This window comes from Diplotaxodon limnothrissa, linkage group LG3, assembly GCF_057381915.1.
Source record: "Diplotaxodon limnothrissa isolate DT_005_m linkage group LG3, D_limnothrissa_male_GT1.1, whole genome shotgun sequence".
Lineage (NCBI taxonomy): Eukaryota > Metazoa > Chordata > Actinopteri > Cichliformes > Cichlidae > Diplotaxodon > Diplotaxodon limnothrissa.
In genome coordinates, this window is record NC_140598.1 from 1,744,269 (window position 1) to 1,772,156 (window position 27,888).

The following is a 27,888-nucleotide window of genomic DNA, read 5'->3' on the forward strand; positions in this document are numbered from 1 at the left end:
GAAAAAATGTAATGCGTATTTGCGTAATACATTTTGATCAATAAACTTTCCCTATTTAAACATGCACTATGGTGTGGCCTTTCTTTGCTCATAACTCCTTTATGTTGGTAAATACAATAAGTGAGCAATATATATAATATACATATGATAATGCACAGCACATTATGGAGTATGCCCCTGCTGTGAAGTCCTGCCTCCATCTACTTGTCATTTAATCACAGCTGGACAGGTTCATACAAAATATTAGATTAGGCCAATTGTCCTATACATATTTTTGACCTAGGGGTGGGATTGATTGTGAACTGGAAAGGGAAAATGCTTAGGGAGCTGAGTACGGCTGCATCGTCACTGATTTGTAGAATCATTTTGATTCGATACAGGATCCGATTCAATTTGATTGGAATCTGGAAAGTTTTGCCTCAGTCAGAAATATTACAATTCTGGTCATGTATCAGTATATATCCATAATTTCGTATCTATTAAAAGAAAGCTGACACATGTGAGACTTAATTAGAGATGTAAACAGAGAGTTATGAAATTTAGCATGGATTGTAATCAGAAAGGCGATAATCAAAACCCACCTCTAATCAAGAACTTGCAAAGTAAAAACATGCTCTATGTCAGGTAGCCCTTTTGTTATTTACATTTAAAAAGAGGATTAGTGTTACTGTGTGCTGGCTGAGTCTGTTTCTTTTCTTAGAAATAGTTTCTCCTGCCCTGGAGAAAATCCACTTGCATGGAACAGAAGAGGCTGTGGAGTGCAGGAACCACACTGCAAGCTGGTAGATATGCAGGTATTCCTGGGTCCTGCAGACTATCACCTAACAACAATAAACAAAATGATTTTCTAAACTGTAGCAATGTAATGTACGTATAGTGTCAAATACATTGTTGTAGTCTTCATCAGCTTTAATGCACATGGAAGTGTTCCTAAAGTCATGTGCTGTAATGATATTTACATTATGAAAACATGATTTTGGACATTTCAGGTTTTTCACTTTGGCAAATAAAATGAATTGAGCAAAATCAACTCAAAATATCTCCACACGCCAGAACATCCTCTCTTCCTCGCTGGCTCCATATCTGTCAGTGGAATGATCACCTCTTCGCTCTCTGTCACCATCAACACACTCCACGAATCCCGTGGATGATTCACTTCCTTATATCCGTTTGAATCAGGTACCGAAGCAGTTACGTGCGTAATGAAGCTTCGGACGTCACTGGTCACGTGACTTTTGCCAAACGAAGCAAGCCTCGACACAGTGCTTCTGAACCAGTGTGTTGTTTTTTTTCGACACACGCTCCGGAGCGCCAGCTTCAAGCGGGCCATCACTACTTTCCGACTACGCCTGTATTTGTTCGGGAGAAGTTTAGGAGAGGACCAGATGTGCTTTTTGGTTTGAATGAAAGTGAAAAGTTTACTTGTGTTTTGAAATAAACACACAAACACAAGTAGGCTCAGTTTGGCTTATTGGGGACGAGTCACAGCTCAAACCAACTCAGCCGGCAGCATCTTTATTTGTGGATGGAAATCACAACACTGAGAGTGGATCCCATGGTGTTTAAGGTGTGACATGTTCAGTATTCAATTCAATTTTATTTGGATATTGCCAAATCACAACAGCAGTCGCTTCAAGGCGCTTTATATTTTACAGTAGATACAGAGAAAAACCCAACAATCATATGCCCCCTATGAGCAGCACTCTGGCGACAGTGGGAAGGGAAAACTCCCTTTAAACCGGACCACCCGAGGGATAAATAAAGTTCACCTAATATACTCTAAATCTATCTAATGATGGAGACCATGTGTTTGGTATCTGAGCTGTAAGCAGCTCCATCTGCTGCCTTCTCTTCCACTGACCCAGAGGAATTCCTTTATCCTATAAAACATGTGGGACATTTATACTGGTGCTGCTCCCAGTAGGACCATCAATATTCCTGCACACTGTGAATGACTGGACTAGTTTGGAGTTTTCTTTGGGATGATATTTGAAATCTTCATCAGCTTCTGTGGCTGCAGCAAATGAAAAGCACGTTTTCTAACAGGATCTGTGGAAGCCCTGCTGGACCTGGTCTGCAGATGGTCCCGTTCATTTTAAAGTCCAGCCTGCGTCTGCTGCAGAGCGCTGAGCTGTTAGCAACATGAACTCTTTAGAAACTGCAAACACGTCGTCCCCTCAATCCCAGTGAAACTGTCTCTTTAAAACAAGCCTTTGGTTTGGAACCAGCTGAAAATCCACTTCAGCAAACAGGAAGTGAAAAACATTTGATTCTAACATGAATTAAAGCAGAAAGCGACTGAAATCCAACAAACAAAGTGACTCAGAATAGAAACAAAGTGTTGCTTTGTACCGAAACAGCAGTGAATGAAAATCATTCAATCAGGCGTGTGTCGTCCTGCAGAGGTCACGTGTGTGTAAATGTTGTTGTGTGTTTGTGAATCAATCCTCCCTCGTGTTTAATGTCAGCAGTGTTTCACACACACGTTCATATGTGAAGCGGTGTGTGTTGGAGTGTTTCCACAAACACAGCAGTCAGAGTGGATGTTGTAGGACACAGGTGTGGAACTCCAGGCCTCGAGGGCCGGTGTCCTGCAGGTTTTAGATGTGTCCTTGATCCAACACAGCTGATTTAAAGGCTAAATTACACCCTCAACATGTGATGAAGTTCTCCAGAGGCCTGTCAATGAACTTATCATTTGATTCAGGTGTGTTGACCCAGGATGTTATCTAAAACCTGCAGGACACCGGCCCTCGAGGCCTGGAGTTCGACACCCCTGTTGTAGGAGGTGTTTGTGTAGTGAAGAGTGTGTGCAGGACTCCAGCTGCTCCAGCAGGCGTCTCCTTTGTGCTTCAAACACAGGCTGCATTTGAACCTCGTGTCTTCTATCAGTAACCTCTTCAGTGAATCTTCTCTCAGCACATGTTGTCCCCCTGCTGATCTCTGCAGCTCATTCAAAGGAGAGCAGCCTGGGAAACATCAGCTTTGAGTTAGAAACATTCAGGGTCAGATTTACCGACGTCTGCAGCAGCACAAAGACTTCTTTAGATAGTAAAAAGCTTCTGGATTTACTGACGCGGCTCTTTCTCAATATTCAGTTACACTAGTCTGTACTTCAAAGGTTCACACAAAACAATGGTCACATGTGTAAGCAGTTTGTGCTTCACCCGACTGTAACAGGCCCAAATAAACTCCTCAGCTCTGCGTTGTATTTTTAAAGAAGAGATAAGATAAGACTTTATTGATCCCACGACGGGGAAAGAACACAAGGAATCTGTGCAGATTTCTTTCCTGAGTGGAAATATAACAGTGTGGGCTCAGTACAAATGGCTTCACCACTCCACATAGCACACTCTGGTGTAGTTAAGATAAGATAAGATAAGATAAGATAAGATAAGATAAGATAAGATAAGATAAGATAACCTTTATTAGTCCCACACTTGGGAAATTTGTTTTGTCACAGCAGGAAGTGGACAGTGCAAAAGTTATGAGGCAAAAATTAGAATACAATAAGAATAAATACAGTACACAACTGTACAGAATAGAATAAAATAAAATACTATATACAGTAGAATAAAATAAAATAAATATACAATAAGATAAAAATAGAATACAAATACAAATGCTATATACAACTGAGTAAAAATACAACGATGACAGAAAGGATTATTGCACTTGGTATTATTGCACATGTGTGGATGTGTGTGCTTGATCAGTTAAAGTCTTTATTATGGAGTCTGACAGCAGTGGGGAGGAAAGACCTGCGAAATCTCTCCGTCCCACACCGTGGGTGCCGCAGTCTCCCACTGAAGGAGCTGCTCAGTGCTGTCACAGTCTGCTGCATGGGGTGGGAGATGTTGTCCATCAGGGATGACAGCTTAGCCGCCGTTCTCCTGTCACTCACCACCTCCACTGGGTCCAGAGGGCATCCTAGAACAGAGCTGGCCCTTCGGATCACCCTGTTCAGTCTCTTCCTGTCCCCAGCAGAGATGCTGCCGCCCCAGCAGACCACACCATAAAAGATAGCAGAAGCCACCACAGAGTCATAGAAGGTCTTCAGGAGTGGGCCCTCCACTCCAAATGACCTGAGTCTCCGCAGCAGGTACAGCCTGCTCTGCCCTTTCCTGTAGAGGGCGTCTGAGTTATGAGTCCAGTCCAGTCTATTGTTCAGATGAACACCAAGGTACCTGTAGCTGTCCACAGCCTCAATGTCCATACCGTGGATGTTCAGTGGTTGCAGTGGAGAATGCTTGTGCCTGCGGAAGTCTACCACCAGCTCCTTGGTTTTACTGGCGTTGATCTGGAGGTAGTTCAGCTGGCACCAGTCCACAAAGTCTTGGGTCAGACCTCTGTACTCCTTGTCGTCCCCATCAGTGATGAGGCCGACTATTGCAGAGTCATCAGAGAACTTCTGCAGGAAGCACTGGGTGGAGTTGTGGGAGAAGTCTGCAGTGTAGATGGTGAAGAGGAACGGAGCCAGAACCGTTCCCTGTGGGGCCCCCGTACTGCAGACGACCCTGTCCGACACACAGCCCTGAGTCCTCACATACTGTGGTCGGTCGGTGAGGTAGTCCAGGATCCAGGTAGTGAGGTGATGGTCCACTCCAGAGTTCACCAGCTTGTCCTTTAGAACCGAGGGAAGAATGGTGTTGAAGGCACTGGAGAAATCAAAGAACATGATTCTCACAGTGCTTCCAGCGGTCTCCAGGTGAGCGAGGGAACGATGTAGGAGGTGAATGACGGCATCATCCGCTCCAATGCCAGGCTGGTAGGCAAACTGAAGTGGGTCCAGTGATGAGCTTATTAGGCGCCGAAGCTGAGCCAGGACCAACCGCTCCAGGGTCTTCATCAGGTGGGATGTCAGAGCCACCGGCCTGTAGCTGTTGAGGTCCTTGGGGCGTGAAGTCTTTGGCACTGGTACAACACAGGAGGTTTTCCAGAGCTGTGGAACTCTTCCCAACCTCAGGCTCAGGTTGAAGAGGTGCTCCATCACCCCACACAGTTGGTCCGCGCAGGACCTGACGACCCTCGAGCTGATGCCATCTGGACCCGCTGCCTTCTTGCCATTAATCCTCCTCAGTTCCCTCCTAACCTGGGTGGTTGAGAGAGACAGGCTGGAGCCTTGTGTTGAGTGTGTATTGGATGCTGCAGTTGGGGGTGGGGGGGAGTGAGCAGGGTGAATAGAGGAGGTGTGAAGTGTCTGAGGTGGAACAGCAGCAGTGGGGGTGGGTGAGTCTGCAGCCGATGTTGTAGACTGCCTCATGGCTGAATCAAATCTGTTGAAGAAATGATTCAGTTCATTTGCCCATCTCACATCCCTCCCAGGCAGAGAGTTCTGCTGTTTGTGGCCCGAGATGGTTCTGAGGCCTCTCCAGACTTCACCAACGTTTTTTTGCTGAAGCTGGTTCTCCATCTTCTGCCTGTTGAGCAGACTGACAGTCATTTCTGCAGCCAGCCTCGACTAACCGGCCACACCAACAGGGGGCGCTGTTTCCCCCATTGCACTGACATTGGTTAGTGCAATGTAATACATGTAATACATCCATGAGCAGACTAATCTGCTCATGGATCTTGGATTTCCTCACAAACAGGCCACAGAAGGTCAGGGTGAGCAACCTTACATCACCTGCTATCACCATTAACACAGGAGTACCAGAGGGCTGCGTTCTCAGTCCAGCTCTTTTCACTCTATTCACAAACGACTGCAAACCCATCCACTCCTCTTCTAACACCATAGTGAAGTTTGCTGATGACACTACAATAGTGGGAAGGATATCAGACAACAGCGAGTCTCACTGCAGAGAGGACGTCCAACATCTAATCAGAGGGTGTGGAAACAACGAGCTGGTTCTGAACACTGCCGAAACAAAGGAGATGGTTGTAGAGACAGAAGAGCCAAGAAAACAACACGACCACCCCTCCACATACATGGTGAGGAAGTTGAGGGTGAATGGCATTAAATTCCTGGGCCTACACATAACAAAAGATCTCACATGGACTATTAACACATCCCACTTAGTGAAGAAAGCACAGCAGAGACTTTTACTCCTAAGGAAACTTAAAAAAAGCAAATGTGCCGACCCAGCTCTTAGTAAACTTTTACAGGAGCACAGCAGAAAGCATCCTCTGTCACTGCATCACAGTGTGGTGCTTCAGCTGCACTGCAGGAAACCGTCGAACTCTGACCCGGACCGTCAAACTGCCCAGGAGATCATTGGAACCAAACTCCCGAATCTCCACACGGTCTATGCTAGCTGTTTGCAGAAGCCAGCTAGCTGCATCATCAAGCACCCAACCCATCCAGGTCACAGACTTTTTGTACCCCTCCCATCAGGGAAGAGATACAGGCCAATCAGAACCCACACAAACAGACTAAAGAGCAGCTTTTTCCCAGAGCTGCAGCCTGTGTCACCCCTCCCCCAACACACCATAGCTAACTCTCCCTCTCTCTCCTTTACTCCATGTCATTAGTGATGGGATTTCCGGCTCTTTTTAGGGAACCGGCTCTTTCGGCTCCGTACCGGCTTTAATTTATTTATTATTAACAATAATATAAAATTATGCACAAAAAGAATTACTAATGTAAAAAAGTGGTTTTATTCATATATATGTTTATATATAAATATATGTGGTGGCCCCCAGAGACAAAGCACGTACAAACTCCAAAACACATTTCTAGCGTTAACTGAACTTCCAAACAGAGCTACTAGATCACTTAAATTACACAGTTGAAAGCCTATGTGTATGGTTTGTGTATTTATACACAAGCACTTATATATATTCAAATAATTTTTAAAAAAAGTTCATTTACCTGCTACTACCACACACCAAATCCGGTCGTTGGTACTTCCTGGATTGTTTAGCCATTAGGTAAAAAAGCTCAACACTGCGCCCAGCATCCTGGAGCACTTCTGTTGTGTTTTGTACGTGTTTTGGAGTTTTTACGTGCTTCTGAGTTTTTACGTGTTTTGGAGTTTGTACGTGCTTTGGGGTTTTGTACGTGCTTCGGAGTTTGTACGTGCTATGGAGTTTTTAAGTGTTTTGGAGTTTTTACATGTTTTGGAGTTTGTACGTGCTTTGTCTGTGGGGCCGTAAATATATTTTTATTTATTCACTCCACATAAAATGTAATAAATAAATCATATATTACAATAACCAACTATTCACAGTTCAGCTTTTAACTATTGAAATTTTCAGTTTTTTCCTTTTAAACAAATTTAAAGTGAAACAACACAAAACACTGCAAACCACAACACAATTAAATATAAATTACAATATTTGAAGTTTACACAGCTACATTCTCACCTGAAAATATCTTAAAAGTTTATTTTGTGACCCAGGAAGAGTAATATTTAAAAGTTTTTAGCCGCAGTCGTCCACCATTGACGCGTCTGAGTTTTGGACAAAATGCATTCTGGGATATTTAGCATGCTCGATAAAAAAGGATTAGCGAGACCACATCTGGGAATTTTGAGCGTACTTGGCTTGATGGTACTTTGAATTGGAACAGTACTTGGTCTGTAAGTGATGATGTATCACGAGTCCACGAGAACACAAGTCCACATATTGAGAAACAGCCTCAGAGTCAGTTTGTGCCAGTATTCATTTGTTTTGGTTGCCAGTGAATTATCAACTAGTAAAAAGCTGCCGCACCAGACAAACCAGTGTTCCATGTTAACTGGTTTTTATTCATGTTTTTCACTCTCTGTGTTCCAGATGTTGGCTCTGCAGATTCCTCATTTTTATTGAACGTTTGTCTCTGTTTGTCAGTGTTTCTGATATTTGATTAAAGACCTTGGCAAAAAAAGCTTTCCAGTTTGTGCCAGTGCAAACGAAGACACATATCATTATGTTTTTCAGACCACAATTATTTTAATTAACTCAGATTAACTGGTGATGGTCGCAGACATCCATCCATCCATCCATTTTCATCCGCTTTATCCGAGGCCGGGTCGCGGGGGCAGCAGCCTAAGCAAAGACAGTTCGCAGACAGTTGATGGATATTCTGAAAAATAAATCATCTTAAATAATCAATCTCAGGTAATATCAAACGTCACCACTGTGTATTTGTAATGTTTTATTAATTCTGGGAATGAGAGTCATTTAGCAATTCACTACAGAGACCTCAAACAATAAATACACTTATCAGCTCTACCTTCATTTTAGTCCAATGATTGTCTCAAAGAAACCTACTAGCGCACATCTCACACTGATCAATAAAGCACGTAGCATTAGATGAGTCAGATTGGATACAAGTTTAAGGAACCTGGATGAAATCATGTGTTTCTTGTAGGCTGACAGGTGAGCAGAGTGTATGCAGGTAAAATGAGGGTCTGTTGAGCTGATCGTTGGTGTCAGGAGGAAAATGTCAGCTTGTTATTAAGTTCTGGGTTATGTTACAGAGACACAGGACCAGGCAGAATTTTAATGAAAGTCGTTTCTTGAAAGGGGGGATTTAGACACAGACATACTGAAACACTGAGGACAAGACAGACCATGTAATATACTAGAACACACTCATAACTAAGAATACATAGAATAACCTAAGCTAGACTGAAAGGCAACCTGTTAATAATACTAAAACTTAACATCCTTTAAATATACCTAAGAAATCACAAATACAACAATAAACGCTTAATGCTGGGTCACATGACCCAGGACGGTGACAAACATCTGGAGCCACATGTTGTATTTGGTACAGACTTGATGTCAGATGCATAAAACTGCTCTTCCTGACTGAAGGATACAAAAAAAACACAACAGCAATAGAATAATATTAAACACAAAGTGAACCCGTCTTCCTTCATTAAATAGGTTCTTTTAGATGTTAAGGAGGAATTGACTTAACCAGGCTGGCGGAGAATGAAGACAACCGGACACCTGCGGCAGATGGGGAATCAGTGAACTTTTATTGAGACAGAGACAACCTCTCAACACAGCTCACATCAGGAGATTCCCTCGATTTGCTGTGAGGATGAGTATATATTCTCTAAAACTTACAGGAGGGGGTTGTGAGGAAAGTGCTGCATTAGCAGAAAAACAACTCCATAAAAGGAAATCGGCCTTGGGTGTTCTAGTCTCTTCGCTTGCAGATATCTTGCACCTGCAGGATGAGGCGATCGCTTCTTATCGCTCTCAAGGCCAAAGTCGTGAGCACATTTTTATTACACAGTTGCACAGTAACTTTAAAGCTGAACAATATTTAAAGCTGAATAATGTTTGGTCAGATTATATTTTCTTCAAATCCCCCTTTTGACCCATCTTAAATGGGTCAACACACAAAAATAAGTAACATTCAAAGGAACACAGAGACGTGTCGAAGCCTGGCTCGAAAAACTCCTCGGGTCTTATCATTTGTCTTTATCTGTCATTGCAGATGAGGAGAAAAGAGTCCAGGCACCACCCTGCCCAGGGGTCGGCTGCAAGCAGTCTCGGTTCCCGACGAAAGCAGTAACAGCTGTCCTGCACACAAGGATACAACGAGTCAGTGCAACCAGGGTAGTGACACAAAATTAACAGTTCCTGTAACCCAGCAACCAAAAAGCATAAGTAATGATAAAAATGTGGAGAGTACAGAGTATACTATAATAATGAGAGATATAAACGTGAAAATGTGAAAGAATAAATCAACCGTAAAATAAACCCAGAACGGTAACTGCTAAGGACATTCAAAAGTGAATATGGTAAAACGTGAGGAAGGGGTGTGGAAAAAAACAATTTATATCCAGTGGTGGGAGTACACATTCGCTCAGGCTTAAGTCCGGAGACCCTGAGAACATCGCTTAACCCTCACAACCCGACCAGACACAGTTCAACCAGATATATCCTTCAAGAGGAAGTGGGTGAGGGAAACAATTAATAACAAGCCTAATACAAAACACCACAGAGAAACAACCATTCTAGAAGCATTTAAACAAGAGAAAGACGATAATGTTCGTCACCCTCACGATCAGAGTTTTCATCATCCGTTGGCGAGGAGGTGGGAAGTTGACTAGCCAATAAAGGCATCTGCCGGGCGAGATCCTTATCCTCAGGAGTGAGAGCTGTAACAATCAGTCTCTGGAAGAGGGATCGAATGCATGGAATACAACAGCAACCGCAGGTGACTAGGACAGCAACAAAAACTGAGATGGAAACTAGGATGGAAGCTACAAGGGCCTTATATTTGCCAAACATGTTAAGCCAAGAGTCCCACATGGCAGTATCAACGCCCGAGTGTTCCTTCATTTTAACAGTAAGAGCTGTGAGACCAGTAATAGCTTTAGTGAGGGAACCATCAGGAGCTGTGTTATTGGGGATATAGGTACAGCACTCCTGACCAAAAAGGCTGCAGACTCCGCCTCTTTCTGCGAGGAGAAAATCCGTTGCGACCCTATTTTGGAAAGCCATTAGGGAAGTGGCAGATAACTGTGCATGCACAGCTTCAAAACCATCTCGAGTGTAATTAGCCAACAGTTGCACATTAAAGTGAATGTAGTTAATTCTGTCTACATTCGCATTTATTTCAACCATCCAGAGTATCGAGGCCCATCCTGCTTTAACCTGGTCTCGCAGTTTATATTCATCGGGGACCCCACGGGGTATACCTACAGCATCAATATAGGTTGGATTATGAGCTGAACCTGGGATTAGAGAACGTTTAGAGCGGCGTTCAGAGGAGGATGGGAGGCCAACTTCGTGTACTTCTATAGAGAGATCTACTGGAGTGACTAAAACAGGTAAAATAAGAGTTATGAGAGCGCAAAGACCTGACGCATCCCGAGGGAAACCATCATATAACTTGTTATTGCCACACCACCACCACAAATCAGCCCTAGCCGTAGGTCGGAAGTTTGGTTTCATAACCGTCATCTCAGTGCACCAAGAAGAGTTCAAGCTGCCTAGTTTTACTGCATTGCCAGTCAGGTTAATACAAGTGAAATTGTTCACAGCTACATCTGAAGAAAAGAAAGGTGGTTTGTTAGAGACCGAGCGTTGAGTTTTAGGAAAGTGGTTTTCCAGATATGAGCAATGACCTCGTTTTGTATTGTTCATAAGATGCAGGAGGCATGCACTATTGACTGGCGCCGGTACCACTCTTAAAGTGGGGCGGGCTCCCATACACACTATGCAGTCGGAAGCCGTCTTGTCAGCAGCTTGTTCAGCTAGTAGTAACCAGTTGTTTGTTGCTCCAGAAATACCGGTTAGAATTTGGAAGAGGTCATCTTTAGACATTTTATTTGTGTCTACAATGCGTATTCGGCCGTTTCTCCCCCCGTTTGTATATGTCACCGGAGGGCCATTAAAGGTGGGGTTATCATCTTTAACTACAGAGCTTGGAGCTGCACCAACGCTAGGGCATATTTCCATTTGCCAATACAGGGCGGTGCGATCAGTCCAAGGGGCAAGTATAAATTGTTGACAGGAGGTCAAGGCCAGATCCTTTAGGGTAAAAATTAAGCCTGAAAGATCCGGTTTTTTTGCTATTCTGAGCATATTTTGGTTTCTCCAGTGCAAAGCCTGACCCCTAGAGTGCTTGGACCAATCGAGGTCCGTTTCTGACACTAAACTGGACCACTTCCACTGATGCCAACCTCCCAGGGTTATATACCACACTGAGGAGGAGAGATGTACTGCAAGGTTAAAAAGATCCCCCCCTTGGTCTTTGGTGACGGGAGTGACTGGGAAGCTAGCGAAATCTATTTCGACTACCCAACTTTTATTGTTGGGGACACAGAGAGTAATCATTCTAGTCGTACTTGGGGTACAGGAGGTAACCGTGTCTCGTTTCTTTCTAAATGGATCGGGCGTGGGCAAAACTGGAGAGGAAGTGGTGGGCAAGACCCTAGGGGCTACATTTGTCAGATTGGGACTGTCAGAAGGGGGCGAAGCTTTTGAACTTGAAGGTGTCAGAAGTGTCGGGGGCCCTTCACAGATCAGGATTATGCCAATGGGAATGAGACCCAGGGCCAGGAAGCAAACAAAGACGCAACATCTTTGCCTGCCTGTCATTTCAGGGGGAAAGGGCCAAGACATGTTTACTTAGCTTGGATGTCTTCTAATAGAGGATGATGGGGCACAGAAAGGTGGTCCAGTTCCCCCCACCTCGCCAAGGGCGTGTTCTAGGAGTTAAAGAGCAACAAAAAGTATCAGTGACACAACTTTAAATGAGCTTTCAGCGGTTAAAACTATTGCAATGTAAAATGTAAATCTTAAAAACTCAAGCCAATATAAAAGCAAAGTCATAAAAGATGTTAAAAATAGAAAAATAAAAATGTTTAGTTCAGTATGAAGAACACCCCCTTTTGTAACCAGCCGGCTTGTAGGTTGAGTTTTGGCTCCCTCAAGTGGTTGGTGATGCTGTTGCAGCTCCTTCTGACAGGTCCTTCTGCACCTCTCTCAAGGTTCTTCCTGGTTCGGTGGCAGCAGCGCACTGTGTGTAATGAAACCAGGTGTCACCTTTCCCTTCGAGCCTGACAGCGTGGGAGGTCCGCTCTGTTATGCGGTAAGGGCCTGTCCAGCGAGGCTCAGACCACTTTCTCTTTGTGACTTTCAGGAGGACGTAGTCCATTCCAGGTGTAGCCGCCTCTTTCAGCTCTTGCTGGTTTCTTTCAGCGACCTGTGAGGAATACTGGGCAACAAAACTGCGGAGCATGTTATAATATGTCCTCGGATCGAGGTCTGAATCAGCTTCATCCGACATTAACAGGCGAGAGGAGGGGCCAGGAAAAGGCCTGCCATGCTCCAACTCAAATGGAGTGTAACCAGAGGTTTGATTTACTGAGCATCTTATGGACATTAATGCAAGAGGCAATGCCTTAACCCAATCTAATTTGGTCTGTGCACAGATTTTAGCCAATTTAGTTTTTAGAGTTTGATTCATCCTTTCCACTTTCCCCTGGGATTGGGGGTGGTAAACTGAGCCAAACTTATGTTTCAAACCTAATGCGGCTTCAACCCTCTGCAGATCGTGGTTCCTGAAATGTGAACCATTGTCCGACCTTATGACCTCGGGAAACCCATGCTGTGGTATATAATGATTAATCAGACACTTCACCACAGTTCTACTGTTTTCACTTGCTGTCGGCCAGGCTTCTGGCCAACCTGAAAATGCATCCACAGCCACCAGCAGGTACCTGTAACTACCTACTCTGTCCACCATGTCTGTGTAATCAATGATTATTTCTTTCCCTGGGCAAAGTGGGATGGGGAAGTACCCTGCTATTGGCTTGAAGGCGGGCTTGATTCCAAATTGGTTGCACTCCTTACAGGTTTTAACCATGTATTTTGTCATGTCTTTTAGATAAGGGTGCCACCAGGCGGCTAAGTTCCTCATCATTTGTGCAGGTCCCACATGCCCCACTCCATGTGCCTCTTCCATTGCTGTCTGTCTGACCCCTGGCGGTAGAATGGGCCTTCCATCTGGGCCACGCCAAACATCTGTGTTTGTGGCCCCTCTTGTTACCCATAATGATTTTTCCTGGGGGCTGGCTTTGTCCTGTAACTCTCTGATTGTGGCTAGGCCTAGTTGTATGGGTGGTCTTTCTGGAGGGGGTGTGGCTTCTGGGTCCATTACCATAATCAGGGAGGGTAAGTAACCAGCTGTCTGCTTAGCTACTAAGTCGGCCTGTTTGTTACCTAATGCCACTAAGTCCAATCCGGCACTGTGTCCTTTGCATTTTACCACTGCCACCTTAACAGGTAACAACAGTGCTTCCGCTAATTCCCTCATTTCTATCTCATGTTTAATAGGCTTTCCGCTGGCTGTCAAAAAACCAGCTCTTAGCCACTGCTTGAGCTCCACATGCACTGCTCCCACAGCATAAGCTGAATCACTGTATATATTCACTTTCTGTCCCTTTCCCATCCTTAAGGCTTCAATCACCGCTCTCAGTTCAGCTCTCTGTGCAGACTGTTGTCCTGTCAACTGCTCTGCTTTCACTGTTTTCCATCTCATGTCTGTCTGTTCCACTATTGCCCATGCAGCCTTCAACATTCCACTTTCAGTTCTGAAACAACATCCATCTGTGAACCAATCTTTTTCTGCATCCATTAGAGGTTCTGCCTGCAAATCTGGCCTGATTTTCTCCTGTACCTGCACAACCTCTTCACACATATGTGGTTCCCCTGATCCCATGTGATCAGCCATGTTTATGCCTTCATGTGAGTAGGTGATGTGTGGTGCTTCCAAAATGGTACTGAGGCGTCTCTGCCTGAGTGAAGTGAGTGTGAAGGCCTGTGAGGAGACGTAGGCCACCACACTGTGTGATGTCAAAATTTTTAGTGGGTGGTTCATCACTATGTGTGCTGTTTTCTGAATGATTTTTGCAAGTCCAGAAACGTGTTGTGTGCACGGTGGGTGGCGTTTTTCAGTGTTGTCAAGCATTACGCTTACATATGTCAACACTTTTCTCTCTCCCCCTTTTTTCTGGAACAGGATACCATTGATATGGGTTCCAGTTCCAGAAACATCAAGATGAAAAGGCAAAGCATAATCTGGCACAGCAAGGTCAGAGGCGACAGAAAGCTGTTGTTTTAACTTTATAAACGCCTGTTCTGTTTCTGTAGTCCATGAGAGGGGAGCAGAGAGGTTTCTCATGCCTTGTTCATTTACCAAAACGCGCAAAGGGGAAGTAAGGCCAACATAGTCTGGGACATAGGTCCTGCTGTAACCAGTCAGGCCCAAAAATGACAACATGTCTTTTACAGTTAGAGGTTTTGGATGGTGCAAAATGGAGTTCCTGTGTTCTGGGGACAAGGAAATACCGGACTGTGAGACCATGCGGCCTAGAAAAGAAACCTGTTTTCTTGCAATCTGTAGTTTGTTTTTGCTCACTTTAAAACCTGTGTTGGCCAGGTGGTGAAGTACCACTCTGGTGGCCTCCAAACAGATGTCAGCCGTGGGGGCAGACAGCAAAAGGTCATCCACATATTGTATTAACATACAGTCAGATGGTAGTGGGCTGGTTTGTAAAAGTTCTTTCAAACACTGATTAAACAGTCCTGGGGAGAGGGCAAATCCCTGTGGTAAGCGAGTGTAACGCCATTGTCGGCCTCTAAATGTAAATGAGAAAATGTCACGCAGTGACTCACGAAGTGGGAGGCAGAAAAAGGCATTAGCCAAGTCAATGCAGGTGAACCAGGCATGAGATGGTGGGAGGTTGGTCAAGGCAACATAAGGATTAGGCACAGGCAAAGTAGGAGTGCCAAGTAAGGCATTAATCCTTCTCAAATCATGTGCCATTCTGAACTTCCCCGTGCCTTTTTTCTCAACGGGTAGGATGGGCGTGTTCCACTTAGAGCAGGAGGGCTCCAAGACACCGGCAGTGACCAAACCAGAAATTGTTTCTGCAATCCCAGCCTCAGCCTCCGGTCTGTGTGGGTACTGAGGCTGCCACAAAGGGGTAGCAGATGACAGTTGAAAAGAGACTGGCTCCACATCAACTAAACCTACATCTGTGGGTCCAAGGGACCACAAACAATCTGGAAGAGAGTCGAGTAAAGGCGCAGCATCACAGTGGTCTGTGTGTTCTCTTCCATGTGACCCGCTGACCACTCCATGTTGCAGTGTTGAGGAATTAAAGCAATCATTTAAAATTTGGTATGTCTTGGTAGATGGAGAAAACAAAACCTGTGGGAGTTTTGTAGGTGTCCAGTCAGTGGCCGCAAGGGAACGTTTAACCATTCCACCCAGCTCCTTAGCCTGGTGTCCAGGATGTAAGGCCAGTGACACATGGGGAGCTGCCTCATCAGACATCATGTACCACTGTAATTGATCTGTTGTAAAAGTAACCGCTGCTGCCACTCCCTCCGGTGCCGCAAAAATGCACGACATGTTCAGAGACCAAGCCCGCCCCTCACACTGCTTTTGGAACATGTGCTGGTACCAGGTGGTGTCATGCCTGTCATAAAACAGTGTAACATGAGGTGGGTCAGGGGGAGGGACATAAGGATGTAGGAGTGAGAGCCACGGCCGCCATTGCTGAAAAGCAGTCCAAACTCCTGGTTCAGCAGGTGTTTCAACTTCCAATAATGCCCAGTAGATGTCAGCAGAGTCCGCCAAACAGGAGGAGGGTTGCAGCAGAAACTGACCACCTCCCTCTGGCCCATCAGAGCAGGGAAGTACAACCCCAGTAGGGAGAGTCACAGTTAGGCCTTGTGAAGAGCAGAGTATTGTGGCTCCTAATTTAATCAACAAGTCTCTTCCCAGTAAATTCACAGGCGCCTGTTTTGAACAAACATAGCTGTGTAACAAGGTCTGATCTCCAACCGTTGTGGGGAGGGGCACGGTGTAAGGCAGAGTTTTAGGTTCCCCAGATATGCCCACCACTGTAATCACTCTGTCAGTAAGTCTTTCACGAGCAACATCCTTAATGGTGGAGTACGTAGCTCCAGTGTCCACTAAAAAGCTGCTTCTTCTTCTATCTACAGTTATGGACAGCATAGGGTCCGCCGTTGTCCCTTCACCGTCCTGGGCAGTCTGTGGGGTGTCCTATAGCTGGGGACCACCCTCGTAGTACTCCCACCCCATCACAGGCATCTGTGGGGCCGGGGGCACTCCAACTACAGCACCACGAGGTCCACCTCTGTGGCCAGGATGCTGATAGGGCCCACCACGGGCTCCCCTGCCTCTTCCAGCAGCCGGGTTCAAAGGGCACGCTTTAGCCCAGTGTCCAGGTTGTCCACACCGGAAACAAACATACATCTGGCCTCCCCTACCACCTCCCTCTGACCCCTTCCCCTGAAACCACCTCTGTTTCCTCCAAATGGGGAACCTCTCTGCCCATAAGGGGCCGGGGAGTGATAAGCACCATACTGGGGGGGCTGTGGATCAGTTGGCCATGGGTTCGGATACAAATCAGGGGCAACTGGACCAGGAGGGGGAGCCGCAGCGGCCACAAGCTGCTTTTTAGGCTTGTCACCTTTTCCACCCAGGTCGTTTTTAGCCTTCTGCAGCTGAACCTTCAACAGTTGCAACTGTAAATCTTCGACGCTCTCCGCTTTATCATCAGACTTAATCTGCACTTTGTTAAGATTAAAAATCAAATGTTTCTTCCAGATTGCAAAGTCACAGTCCTGCAAATCAGGATTATCCTCCATTTTCTGGCTTACTGACTCCGGAATGCCCCTCAGCACCGCCCTTCTAAACCACATGCTCTGTGAACAAGTCCTACTGGGGTGATGACCTGTATGGTTCACCCAGTCTTCAACAGCCTGATTTAGATAATGGGTGGGATTTTGCTTTCCCTCCCATTTAAATTTCTGTAAGGTGCCTTGATTTTTGGGTGGGAATTGTTTGCGCAGGGCCGGTCCAATAAACCTCAAGGCCTGCATTAGTGGCACCTCGTTCTCATGCATGGTAGTACCCGCATTTTGTTCCAGGTCCGCTGCCTGAGATCGGGATGTGCACCTAGTTATAATAGCTCTAAAATCTCCCAGTGCGAGGTCCTGTCCAGCTGTGTATTTATCCAAACCAGCCAACCAGGCATTCCCTCCCTCCGTTATGTCAGGGAGTTTGTCCACTAGGGCCTGGACATCTCCGAATGAATAAGGTTGATACACTGGTCTACGTTGCGCTTTAGTCTGGACCAGGGGAAATATGCCTGGAGGCTGAGGCACAGGGCCCTTAGATCTAGTCTGATATCCTAAACTGGGAGGGGTAGAGGGGGGTGTATTGTTAAGGTCACTGAGTTCATCATCAGTATCCTCAGTTTCTTCCCCGCCTGGTGGGGTAGCAGTGTCAGCAAAAACGTGGGCTAAACTCATCTGTGTTTCCGGATCCTGACGGCCCACCAAAGACATGGTAACTGTGACATTTGGTGAAGTGCCAGGCTCAGTTTTTGCAGTAGCGGTCAGATCTCCTTTAACAGCGACAGGAGTGCTGGCAAAGGGGTTGGACCGGGAAAGAGGGGCTGACGCAACACGATTATTCACCTGGACCACTGACCTATGTTCATTTAAGCAGCTGCGTAATGCTGCTTCTTGATCAGTTAATTGTTGTTCAGTGGGTTCCTGTCTGTTCATTCGAACCGCAAATGGTGCGCTCGCAGGGGGGTCAGTTAGGCCCTCAGATCCGGTTCCAAAACAATGGGACATAGAAGAGGGGGCTCTACTACTAGCTGAGGATGTCGCCGACAGAGAGGAGCTTCCTGGGCAAAAATGCTTGGTATCTATGGGAGTTGGAGCTACGGGCGGTTCTTCTCCAATAGTCATTATTCCACCAGAGATATTAAGTACCGGATATATGCCTGCTGAGGGAGGAGTTGAGGCAGAATAGGGAGGTGGCTGAGACCTATTTTTCTTCATGTGTGGTTTTGCAGTTTCCCATAAACACACCCAGTGATTAAATTTAGCTTTGCGGCCTGCGTGCTTATCTGCTTCCTTTCTGTGTCTCACCCCGCTCATCACACCTGCACCTGCTGCTGCTGAGTTGGCTTCTTCCTCTTTCTCTTTTGCCTGCATAGCCTTATTCTGCCAAATTATTCCCCAGTTACCACTACTCCCCTCGTCCTTTCCCTTTTCTTTCATTAACCTTTCAGCTGTTTTCCTCAATGACTCTTTCTGCTTTTTTGCTTCTTTAGGCTGGTGTGTGGAGTTGATGACTGTCTCAACACATGTTAATTGTTCTCCCAATGTGCTAAGAATAACACCGGGACCCCAACCATCATCATTAGTTTCTCGATCTAATTCTCCATCCATTTTACTGTCAATGGAGGAGTGTTCTTTTATTGATTTTAAAGGAGAATTTGGGCCAGCTGGGTTTCTGCCTCTGTTAGGCACTAACAGCTGGGGCGCTGCTTTAAAGGTGAGTCAGCACTGAAATATCCCTTCAGGTGTTACCAAGCTTCTACCAAACCGGAGTCTGGCGGGTAACCTTGCCTAGAGCTTCCTGATAGGGGTGCTAGTTGGTTGTCACCTTGTTCACACGTCTCATTCACACTTCATACATTACCTGCAGTCACTCATTACCCTCCTTATGTATGTAATAAATGTGTAAAAAAATTCTATGTGTGGTGTATTATTTTAACCAAAAGAGGAACCTAGTTCCTTTAATTGTGTAATCTGTGAACAACGGAGAACCAAACTGTCCTGCCCAGTGTTCCACAGCAAGCATTCAGCGTGTATTTATGTGTGTCCAATATCAAACAGAACATCAAAACATTTAAAACACTAAAATCATCGGGGTTTTAAGAAGAGATCCGTTTTCTCCTATTGATCAAAGGGACCCCTCCTTTGGACTCCAACCAGTACTTCTCCTTTTTAAGTTTTAGAGGATCTTTTCTAATAAAGTCCTCTGGGCCTTCCTAACCCTTCTGTAGTTTAGAGAATATTACTAAAAAATATTCTCAAGGCCTTTAACCTTTTAATTTGTTTAGAAAGGCGTTACTAATAAACCCTTTCAAGGTCCCAGACCTGCACTGAGGTATGTATCCGACACCGGAGAGCAACCCGTCGGCTGCAACCGTGGTCAGACCTCAGTTCACTCTTATCTTTATTCACTTATTCACTTATTTCTTATTCACTTATCTCTTATTCACTTATTTCTTATTCACTTGTCTGATTCTCAACAAGCCTTAAGTAAGCCAGACAATTTTGGTTATGAATTACTAGGAGTTTGGACACTAAGTATTTTTATAATGTTCAATATAGCAGAAATAAAAGGTCTGCTTACCTTGTTTTTGTGTGCACACAGCTTTTGTCCAAACTCCGTTCACTCAGACCACGGCCGAAGTCCTCCCATCCGTTCCAGTTGACCTGGAGCGGATCCTGTTCGTGACGCCAATTGAAGGATACAAAAAAAACACAACAGCAATAGAATAATATTAAACACAAAGTGAACCCGTCTTCCTTCATTAAATAGGTTCTTTTAGATGTTAAGGAGGAATTGACTTAACCAGGCTGGCGGAGAATGAAGACAACCGGACACCTGCGGCAGATGGGGAATCAGTGAACTTTTATTGAGACAGAGACAACCTCTCAACACAGCTCACATCAGGAGATTCCCTCGATTTGCTGTGAGGATGAGTATATATTCTCTAAAACTTACAGGAGGGGGTTGTGAGGAAAGTGCTGCATTAGCAGAAAAACAACTCCATAAAAGGAAATCGGCCTTGGGTGTTCTAGTCTCTTCGCTTGCAGATATCTTGCACCTGCAGGATGAGGCGATCGCTTCTTATCGCTCTCAAGGCCAAAGTCGTGAGCACATTTTTATTACACAGTTGCACAGTAACTTTAAAGCTGAACAATATTTAAAGCTGAATAATGTTTGGTCAGATTATATTTTCTTCATGACACAAACACTGAGGCACTGTCACTTCTCCTTAACATGAAAACATTATGAAGCTGACTTCCCTCTGAGTAGAGATGTCAGTGCTGATCAGTAATCAATAAATAACTGGTGTTTATTAATAGTAGTGTGCCATCTGTTAGAAAGAACAAACAAACATGTGGTGTGCATCTGAACATCTGTAGTATAGAGAGTATCGGGGAAAGCATCTACACTGCTGCCTGATGCTTCTTTACTTGTTTGACAGCAGGGGAAGGATCTCCCAATGTTTCTGACAGCTGATGGAGTTTGTTGAAGCTCGTACCAACATGTGCTTTGGCTCCTTCGTCCACTCATCTTCTCATCTCCTCCAGTTTCTGGACCTTCTCTGTGTCTCCTTTCTGCTTCATCTTCTCAATCAGGAAGTCCAAGTGGACCATAGTGGATCCTGATTCAGCTTTCAGAGCGATCTGCTCCAGTCTGACAGCATGTTGGTAGGACTCATCCAGGAACCGCGACTTCTCGGCTGTCAGCTGTTTCATTTCATTTTCAAGATTTTCTGAAAGACTCAATATTTTCTTAATGTCCATTTTATTTCCTGCCTGTTTCAGGGCTTCTTTCATGTTTCTGGTTTCTCTCTGTTTTAGTTCAGCCAGCTTGATTCTCTCTTTCAGGTTTTGGATGGAGGCTTTCAGTCTGATTCACACTTCAACTGTTTTCATCAGTTTTTGAGGATTAGATTTTCCTTAGAAGTCTGTCAATTGATCCATGTTTTTCTGTGTAAGTTCACATAAATTTCTCTCTTCGCTCTTCATGCTGGCAGTTATCAAACAGGAAGTAAACTGGCTGATTCTTCCCTTTTTTGGCACATTTAATATTTCCAACTTCAAGAGCTTTAAAAGCATTTTCAGGTCTGCTTCCATCTGAGTGAGTGATCAGAGCTACAATGTTTTTCTCCATGTTTTTTCCAAACAGAGACATCACTGAATCAAAGACATACTTCAGTCGATCACCCAGTCGATTTTCACTCGCCTTCATCACCAGACCCACTGCATGAACTTCATGGACTCCATCATCTGATCCAAACAAGTCCAATAATCTGTGACTGATGATGTCATCATATTCGATCCCTCTGGTTTCTCTATAACCAGGAGTATCGATGATGGTCAGAGAGTAGGGCAGAGTTTCATCTTCAAAACCAAAGATCTCGTACACGATCACATCTGATGTCTGACTTTCTGTCTGTCCTTCTGATTGACTCTTCTTCTCCTCCTCTACCATCGTAAACCAGACTCCATCCTCCCACTTTACTCCCATGGTGTAGTTGAGCAGAGCGTTGATCAGAGTAGATTTTCCTGCTCCTGTTTCTCCCAACAGTAAGATGGTTCTGTTTGTCTCATCTGGATTTTTTTCTCCAACAGTCATTCTTGTCAGAGATCCGAACTTCTGTTTCTTTGGTCTCAGCTGGTAGACAGCAGGAGGTCCTGAACTGATGAGAAAACTTTTTGAGATGATGTCTTCATGTGGTGATGAGGTCAAACTGATCCTGCACAGTAAAGAACATTTCATTTCATTTCTGTATTTATAAAGCACATTTAATAACAACAGGGAGCTGACCAAAGTGCTGTACAAAATAACAATTAAACAATGACATTGACAACAACAGGTAAGGAAATTCAAAGAAAATTAGGATAAAAGAATTGGTAACTCTCAAACAGTTCCGAAAGCCAGAGTAAAAAAATATGTTTTAAGATGCGATTTAAAAAGAGTAACAGTTGGGGCATTTCTAATGTGGAGAGGAAGATCATTCCACATGTTCGGTGCCACAACCGCAAATGCCCAATTTCCTCTATGAACCATCCTAGGCCATTTAGCACTTTATAAGTCAAAAGTAAGATTATGAATTTAATTCTAAAACGCACTGGAAGCCAATGAAGAGAAGCAAGCGCCAGAGTAATATGTTGGTGTTTCTTCACACGAGTCAAAAGGCGAGCTGCAGCACTCTGTACAAGTTGGAAACAGAAGTCTTCAGTACACATGTAAACATTTCGAACAGGTTACTGTTTAACATCGAAAAGTGAGCCGAACCTTTTCTGCTCAGCATCAAAATTACATAAAATTAAAACTTTTTTTCTTTTTTCCATCTAGATTGGTTTTTTTCTGTCTGCTCTCCCAAAGCATTAGTTGTCACACTGCAACTCTTTATTAGACTGGGGAGGCTGACTGTACACTGTCCACCTAAACAGAAGCAAGCTCTAATTTTTATTTCTTCACTTGTAATTCACACGCTGAACAAATATAATTGTTTCTTCAACCTTTGACTGGGTTGACATGACAGTCATGTGGTTGCCCGGGGAGCAGTGTGTAGGGATGGTACCTTGCTCAGGGGTACCTCAGGGTAAATTATGATCGTGTTCTTATTTCTGGTGATTTTAACATTCACATATGTTGTGAGGCGGACCTTTTAAGGTAGATGCACATAATCAGCATCAGGTGTGTTGTTCAGGGTAGGAAGGCAAACAGTTTGTGACCGCTGCACTGTTACCGTAAAGTTGTGTTAGAATAAAGACTAAAAGGACAAGATAAGTACACCGTGGAGTTATTGGACTGTTTTTTGAATTGCATGCATACCAGTGACATCTCGCCAACACCCCATTAATGGACACCTCAGTGGCTTCAAGCTTAGCCTCTACACCACAGGTGTCGAACTCCAGGCCTCGAGGGCCGGTGTCCTGCAGGTTTTAGATGTGTCCTTGATCCAACACAGCTGATTTAAATGGCTAAATGACCTCCTCAACGTGCCTTGCAGTTCTCCAGAAGTCTGGTAATGAACTAATCATTTGATTCAGGTGTGTTGACCCAGGATGTTATCCAAAACCTGCAGGACACCGGCTCTCGAGGCCTGGAGTTTGACACCCCTGCTCTACACAGTGATTAATCCTTGCTCTGATGCTTCGAGGGAGGCCTCCCCTGCTCTCTGCGAAAAATTTCAAAATCATTTTATAGATAAAATCTCAGTGTTAAAGGCCCCTCATTTTCCAGCAGTAAATCAAGTCCCAGTTTCCGAATGTTCAGTGGCTTTTCAACAGTTTGAACCTGTGTCATTCTGGACTTTAAAGGAAATAACCTGAGAAGCTCAAATTCTTTAAGGATGCTTTGAATACAATTGGGTCCTGGATCTTACTTTTAATGAACTGGCAGTGTTCTGACTGTCTTTAAACATGCAGTGGTGCAACCTGTTATCAAGAAAGTGTACTTTATTGATCCCCATGGGGAAATTCCTCTCTGCATTTTAACCCATTCACTCAGTGCAGCAGTGGGCAGCCATTGGGCGCCCGGGGAGCAGTGTGTAGGGACGGTACCTTGCTCAGGGGTACCTCAGGGTAGCTGTTCAGGGGAATTGAACCCCCGACCTTCTGATCATGGGGCCACCACTCTACCTACTGAGCTATCCCTGCCCCAAGAAAAGCAGCCTTGATCATAATGTTCTAACAAATTACAAGCCAATTTCTAAACTACCTTTTATGTCAAAAATTTTAGAGAAAGCAGTGCTTCAACAACTACAGACCCATTCCGAGATAAACGGTATCAGTGATAAATTCCAGTCCAGATTTAAACTGCATCACAGTACTGAAACTGCCCTACTAAGAGTTTTCAATGACCTTCTTCTAATCGCTGACTCTGGGCGCGCTGCGGTCTTAGATCTGTCTTCAGCCTTTGATATGGTTGACCATGAGATTCTTTTGGCAAGGTTAGAACATGTAGTTGGCCTTAGAGGAAATGTTCTTTCATGGTTTAAATCATATTTTTCTGTGAGGTCGTTCTCTGTCACGATGGGAAAATATTCCTCTTGTTTTGCCCCTTTTGGCTGTGGTGTGCCTCAAGGCTCGGTGCTGGGTCCTGTGTTGTTCTCCCTGTACATGTTGCCCTTGGGCTCCATTTTTGAAAAACATAATGTCTCATTTCATTGTGATGCTGATGATATTCAAATCTATCTCCACTTGACTGGGGATGTTTCATCTTCACTACATCCTCTGTTTTATTGTTTGAGGGATTTCAAAGACTGGCTATCATGTAAGTCTCTTTCTCTGAATGAAAAGAAGATGGAAATTATTGTTGTTGATATAAATATGCCTCTGGGACAACTAACTGGTACACTTGGGCCTGTTGCTATTCACCTCACTGATGCTGTTAGGAATCTTGGAGTTTTTATGGACAGTTCCTTCAAACTGGATAAACAGGTGTCTACTGTGGTAAAAACTAGCTTTCATCAACCACGCCAAATTTCTAAGGCTAAACCTAGATTATTACTAGATTATTGTAACTCTCTTAACTTGGGCCTCCAATCTTCCCTCCTTCAGTGATTGCAGTTGGTCCAAAATGCCGCAGCACGTTGTTGAGGTTTAAATATTATATTTCGGTTTAATTCTGCTTCATGGATTGTTTTCTTATTCTCGTAGTGATGATGATTATTATTGGTTTCTTGTTTCTGTTTATCCGTGCTTAAGGTGTCATTCTCTGTCTGTCTGTCTCTCGGTGTAAAGTCTGCATGCTTGTTTAGTAATTCATGTTTCCTGTTTTGTTGTGAAAGTCTTTGTCTTATGTTAGTGTGTGCAGCTTGGTTCCCCCCGTCTCGTTAACCCTGATCTCTCCCAGCTGTGTCTCCCTCCTGTTGCCCATTCGCTGATTGCCACCCTGTGTATATTAGCCCTGTGTTTTCCTGGGCTCAGTGTTGCGTCGTACCCTCAGACCCTGCCTGTGTGTACGTGCTTGGTTTCATGGTTTGGTTTCTGTTTCATGCCAGCAATAAAAGCTGTGGTTTTAGTTACATTTCGTCTCGGAGTCCTGCATTTGGATCCACATTTCCACCTGCCCGCACACAGAGCCCTGACAATATTCTTAGTGCTTATTTTCTGATTATATTGTTTTATGTACTTTAATGATGAAGCTTGTAAAGCAAGGCTACTTTTGACTCACAAACTAAGTGCTCAGCCAGACTGAAAAACAGGAAGTTAGTGTAGAGCTGTACAAGCATATTAATAAATACAGGAAGCCAGACAAAAGGAGGAACTTGTTCCATATAAGGGTTTGTTTATATCGAAACTATGGGTGACGTGCTGCAAAATATATAGCGAGAAAGGCTCCTGATGCCCCAGACCTGAGCTGGCATTTCTGTGTGTGCTCAGTCTCCATTTTCCGGAAATGTAAAATTAAAGATAATTTTTTGAGTTAGACCACTTTGAGCCGTGTCTTTCTTTGCCGTAAAGAATACAAAGAACTGGATTTAATAATGTCGCTGAGCTGGCACTAGCAGATATGATTTCATCACCCCTGTTCTAGCCAACTTACACTGGCTTCCTATCAAATATCGAATCGATTTTAAAATCTTATTGTTTACTTATAAAATCCTAAATAATATGGCAACTGATTACTTAGCGGATCTCCTTTGTCTGTATAGCCCTAAGAGAGCACTAAGATCATCGGGTCAGCTGCTCTTAGTGCAACCTGGGTCTCGGCTGAAGACCAGAGGAGACATTCCTTTGCCATTACCGCACCCAAATTATATAATAATCTCCCTCTTGACATTCGCACATCAAATTCTATTCAATCTTTTAAATCACGTCTAAATACGTACTTGTTTAACCTGGCATTCAAAGCTAATTAGTGTGATTTTCATCTGGCTCTGCATTTATATTATGTAATTATTTTATATCTGTAATTTATATTTTATATTGTGATTTTATCTGCATCATGGTTTTACTGGAAAGCACTTTGGTGTACTTTGGTCTTTAAATGTGCTATACAAATAAATGTGATATGATGAGAAGTGAACGCCTTCAAGCAACTTAAAGAAGTCCCGACGCTTTTCTTTCCAAGCTTCTTAGACTACGTTGACCTGGACGACTGAGAACCTTCACAGACGTAGTTCATTAGTCTTGTGTCACGCTCACAGAAGAAACTGTTTGAATGCAGAGAGTGATATAAACCCAGGACAAACTTTCACTAATGTGTTTGAAAAAGGATTCAACATTGATAATAATCTGTACACTTTCTCTAAAAATTATCATAAACCTTTAAAATGAAAATACCAATTATTTATAATTACTGTAATTAAAATGTAAATTAATTATATATTTTAATAATAATTATAAACTACAGTCACTATTCTGTAAGTGCTCTCAGGTTCACATACCGCAGTGCTGCTTTGATTCCTTCGTCCACTCACCTTTTCAACTTCTCCAGTTTCTTGACCTTCTTTCTGTCTCCTTTCTGCTTCATCTTCTCAATCAGGAAGTCCAAGTGGACAGTAGTGGATGCTGAATCAGCTTTCAGAGCGATCTGCTCCAGTCTGACAACATGTTGGTAGGACTCGTCCAGGAACTGGGACTTCTCTGCTGTCAGTTGGATAATTTCCTTTTCAAGATTTTCTAACAGGGTACACTTCTTCTCACTTTCTTTTTGATTGTCTTCATTTTTCTGCTGCATTTCTTCTTTGTTTAGAGATGAATCAGCTGCTGTTAGGTCATTCACTTCCTTTGTAAGAGTTTGTAATCTACTCCTCCCCAGCGCACATTCTAGCTCATTCTTCTCATACGTCTTTTTCATTTCTTCATTCGTCTTCATTACCCTCCTTGTCTTGGTCACATATCTCCACTTTTCTTTCACATGATCTGATGCAGGACACTTGTTGGTACAAACAGTGCAGCGACCTCCTTTCATGACTTTACAGTGTGCAGGTTTCCAGGCCATTGTGCATCCAGGATAGTGACAGTTCTCCTCACAGACTGTACAGCAGACAGCTCCTCTGTAAAAAAACAACAATCTCTGCCCACCATCAATAGGTTGTTTATCTTTATAGGGCTCATCAACTTCTACAGTGAATTCCTTAATTTTCTTCATCTCTACTTCATGTTTATTTATAATTTCTTGGATCTTCAGAGCTTCTTGAATCTGTCTGATTTCTGTCTGTTTCAGGTCAATAAACTCTATCCTCTCTTTCAGGTTTTGGATGGAGGCTTTCAGTCTTATCCGTTCATTTAACACTTCAACTGTTGTCATCAGTTTTTGAGGACTAGATTTTTCTAAGAAGTCTGTGAACTGATCCATGTTTTTCTGTGTGAGTTCCCATGTATTTTTTGAAATTGTGTTTTCCTCTCTTCGCTCTTCATGCTGGCAGTTATCAAACAGGAAGTAAACTGAAAATCGACTGGGTGATCGACTGAAGTATGTCTTTGATTCAGTGATGTCTCTGTTTGGAAAAAACATGGAAAAAAACATTGTAGCTCTGATCACACACTCAAATGGAAGCAGACCCGCCTTCATGACCAAACCCACTGCATGAACTTCATGGACTCCATCATCTGATCCAAACAAGTCCAATAATCTGTGACTGATGATGTCATCATGTTCGATCCCTCTGGTTTCTCTATAACCAGGAGTATTGATGATGGTCAGAGAGTAGGGCAGAGTTTCATCTTCACAACCAAAGATCTCGTACACCATCACATCTGATGTCTGACTTTCTGTCTGTCCTTCTGATTGACTTTCTGTCTGTCCTTCTGATTGACTCTTCTTCTCCTCCTCTACCATCGTAAACCAGACTTCATCCTCCCACTTCACTCCCATGGTGTAGTTGAGCAGAG

The 27,888-nt window shown here is 44.0% G+C and overlaps 2 protein-coding genes and 2 pseudogenes across 5 annotated transcripts in view; all 4 read right to left on the bottom strand.

Annotated features, from left to right (window-relative positions):
• LOC146634253 (NACHT, LRR and PYD domains-containing protein 3-like) overlaps positions 1-27,888 on the bottom strand; it is a 675,133-nt gene that overhangs the window by 205,880 nt on the left and 441,365 nt on the right. The gene's annotated exons all lie outside the window — the stretch shown is intronic.
• Positions 9,910-12,015, bottom strand: LOC146634259 (uncharacterized). Its single transcript, XM_085375097.1, has one exon. It carries the CDS (start codon positions 12,013-12,015, stop codon positions 9,910-9,912), a length of 2,106 nt encoding a protein of 701 aa, XP_085231223.1.
• LOC146634260 (uncharacterized) lies at positions 16,452-19,511 on the bottom strand (annotated as a pseudogene).
• LOC146634261 (uncharacterized) lies at positions 20,599-27,875 on the bottom strand (annotated as a pseudogene).

Excerpts from the sequence above, each read along its gene's own strand:
- LOC146634259 (XM_085375097.1), bottom strand. The coding sequence starts at position 12,015 with ATGTCTTGGCCCTTTCCCCCTGAAATGACAGGCAGGCAAAGATGTTGC.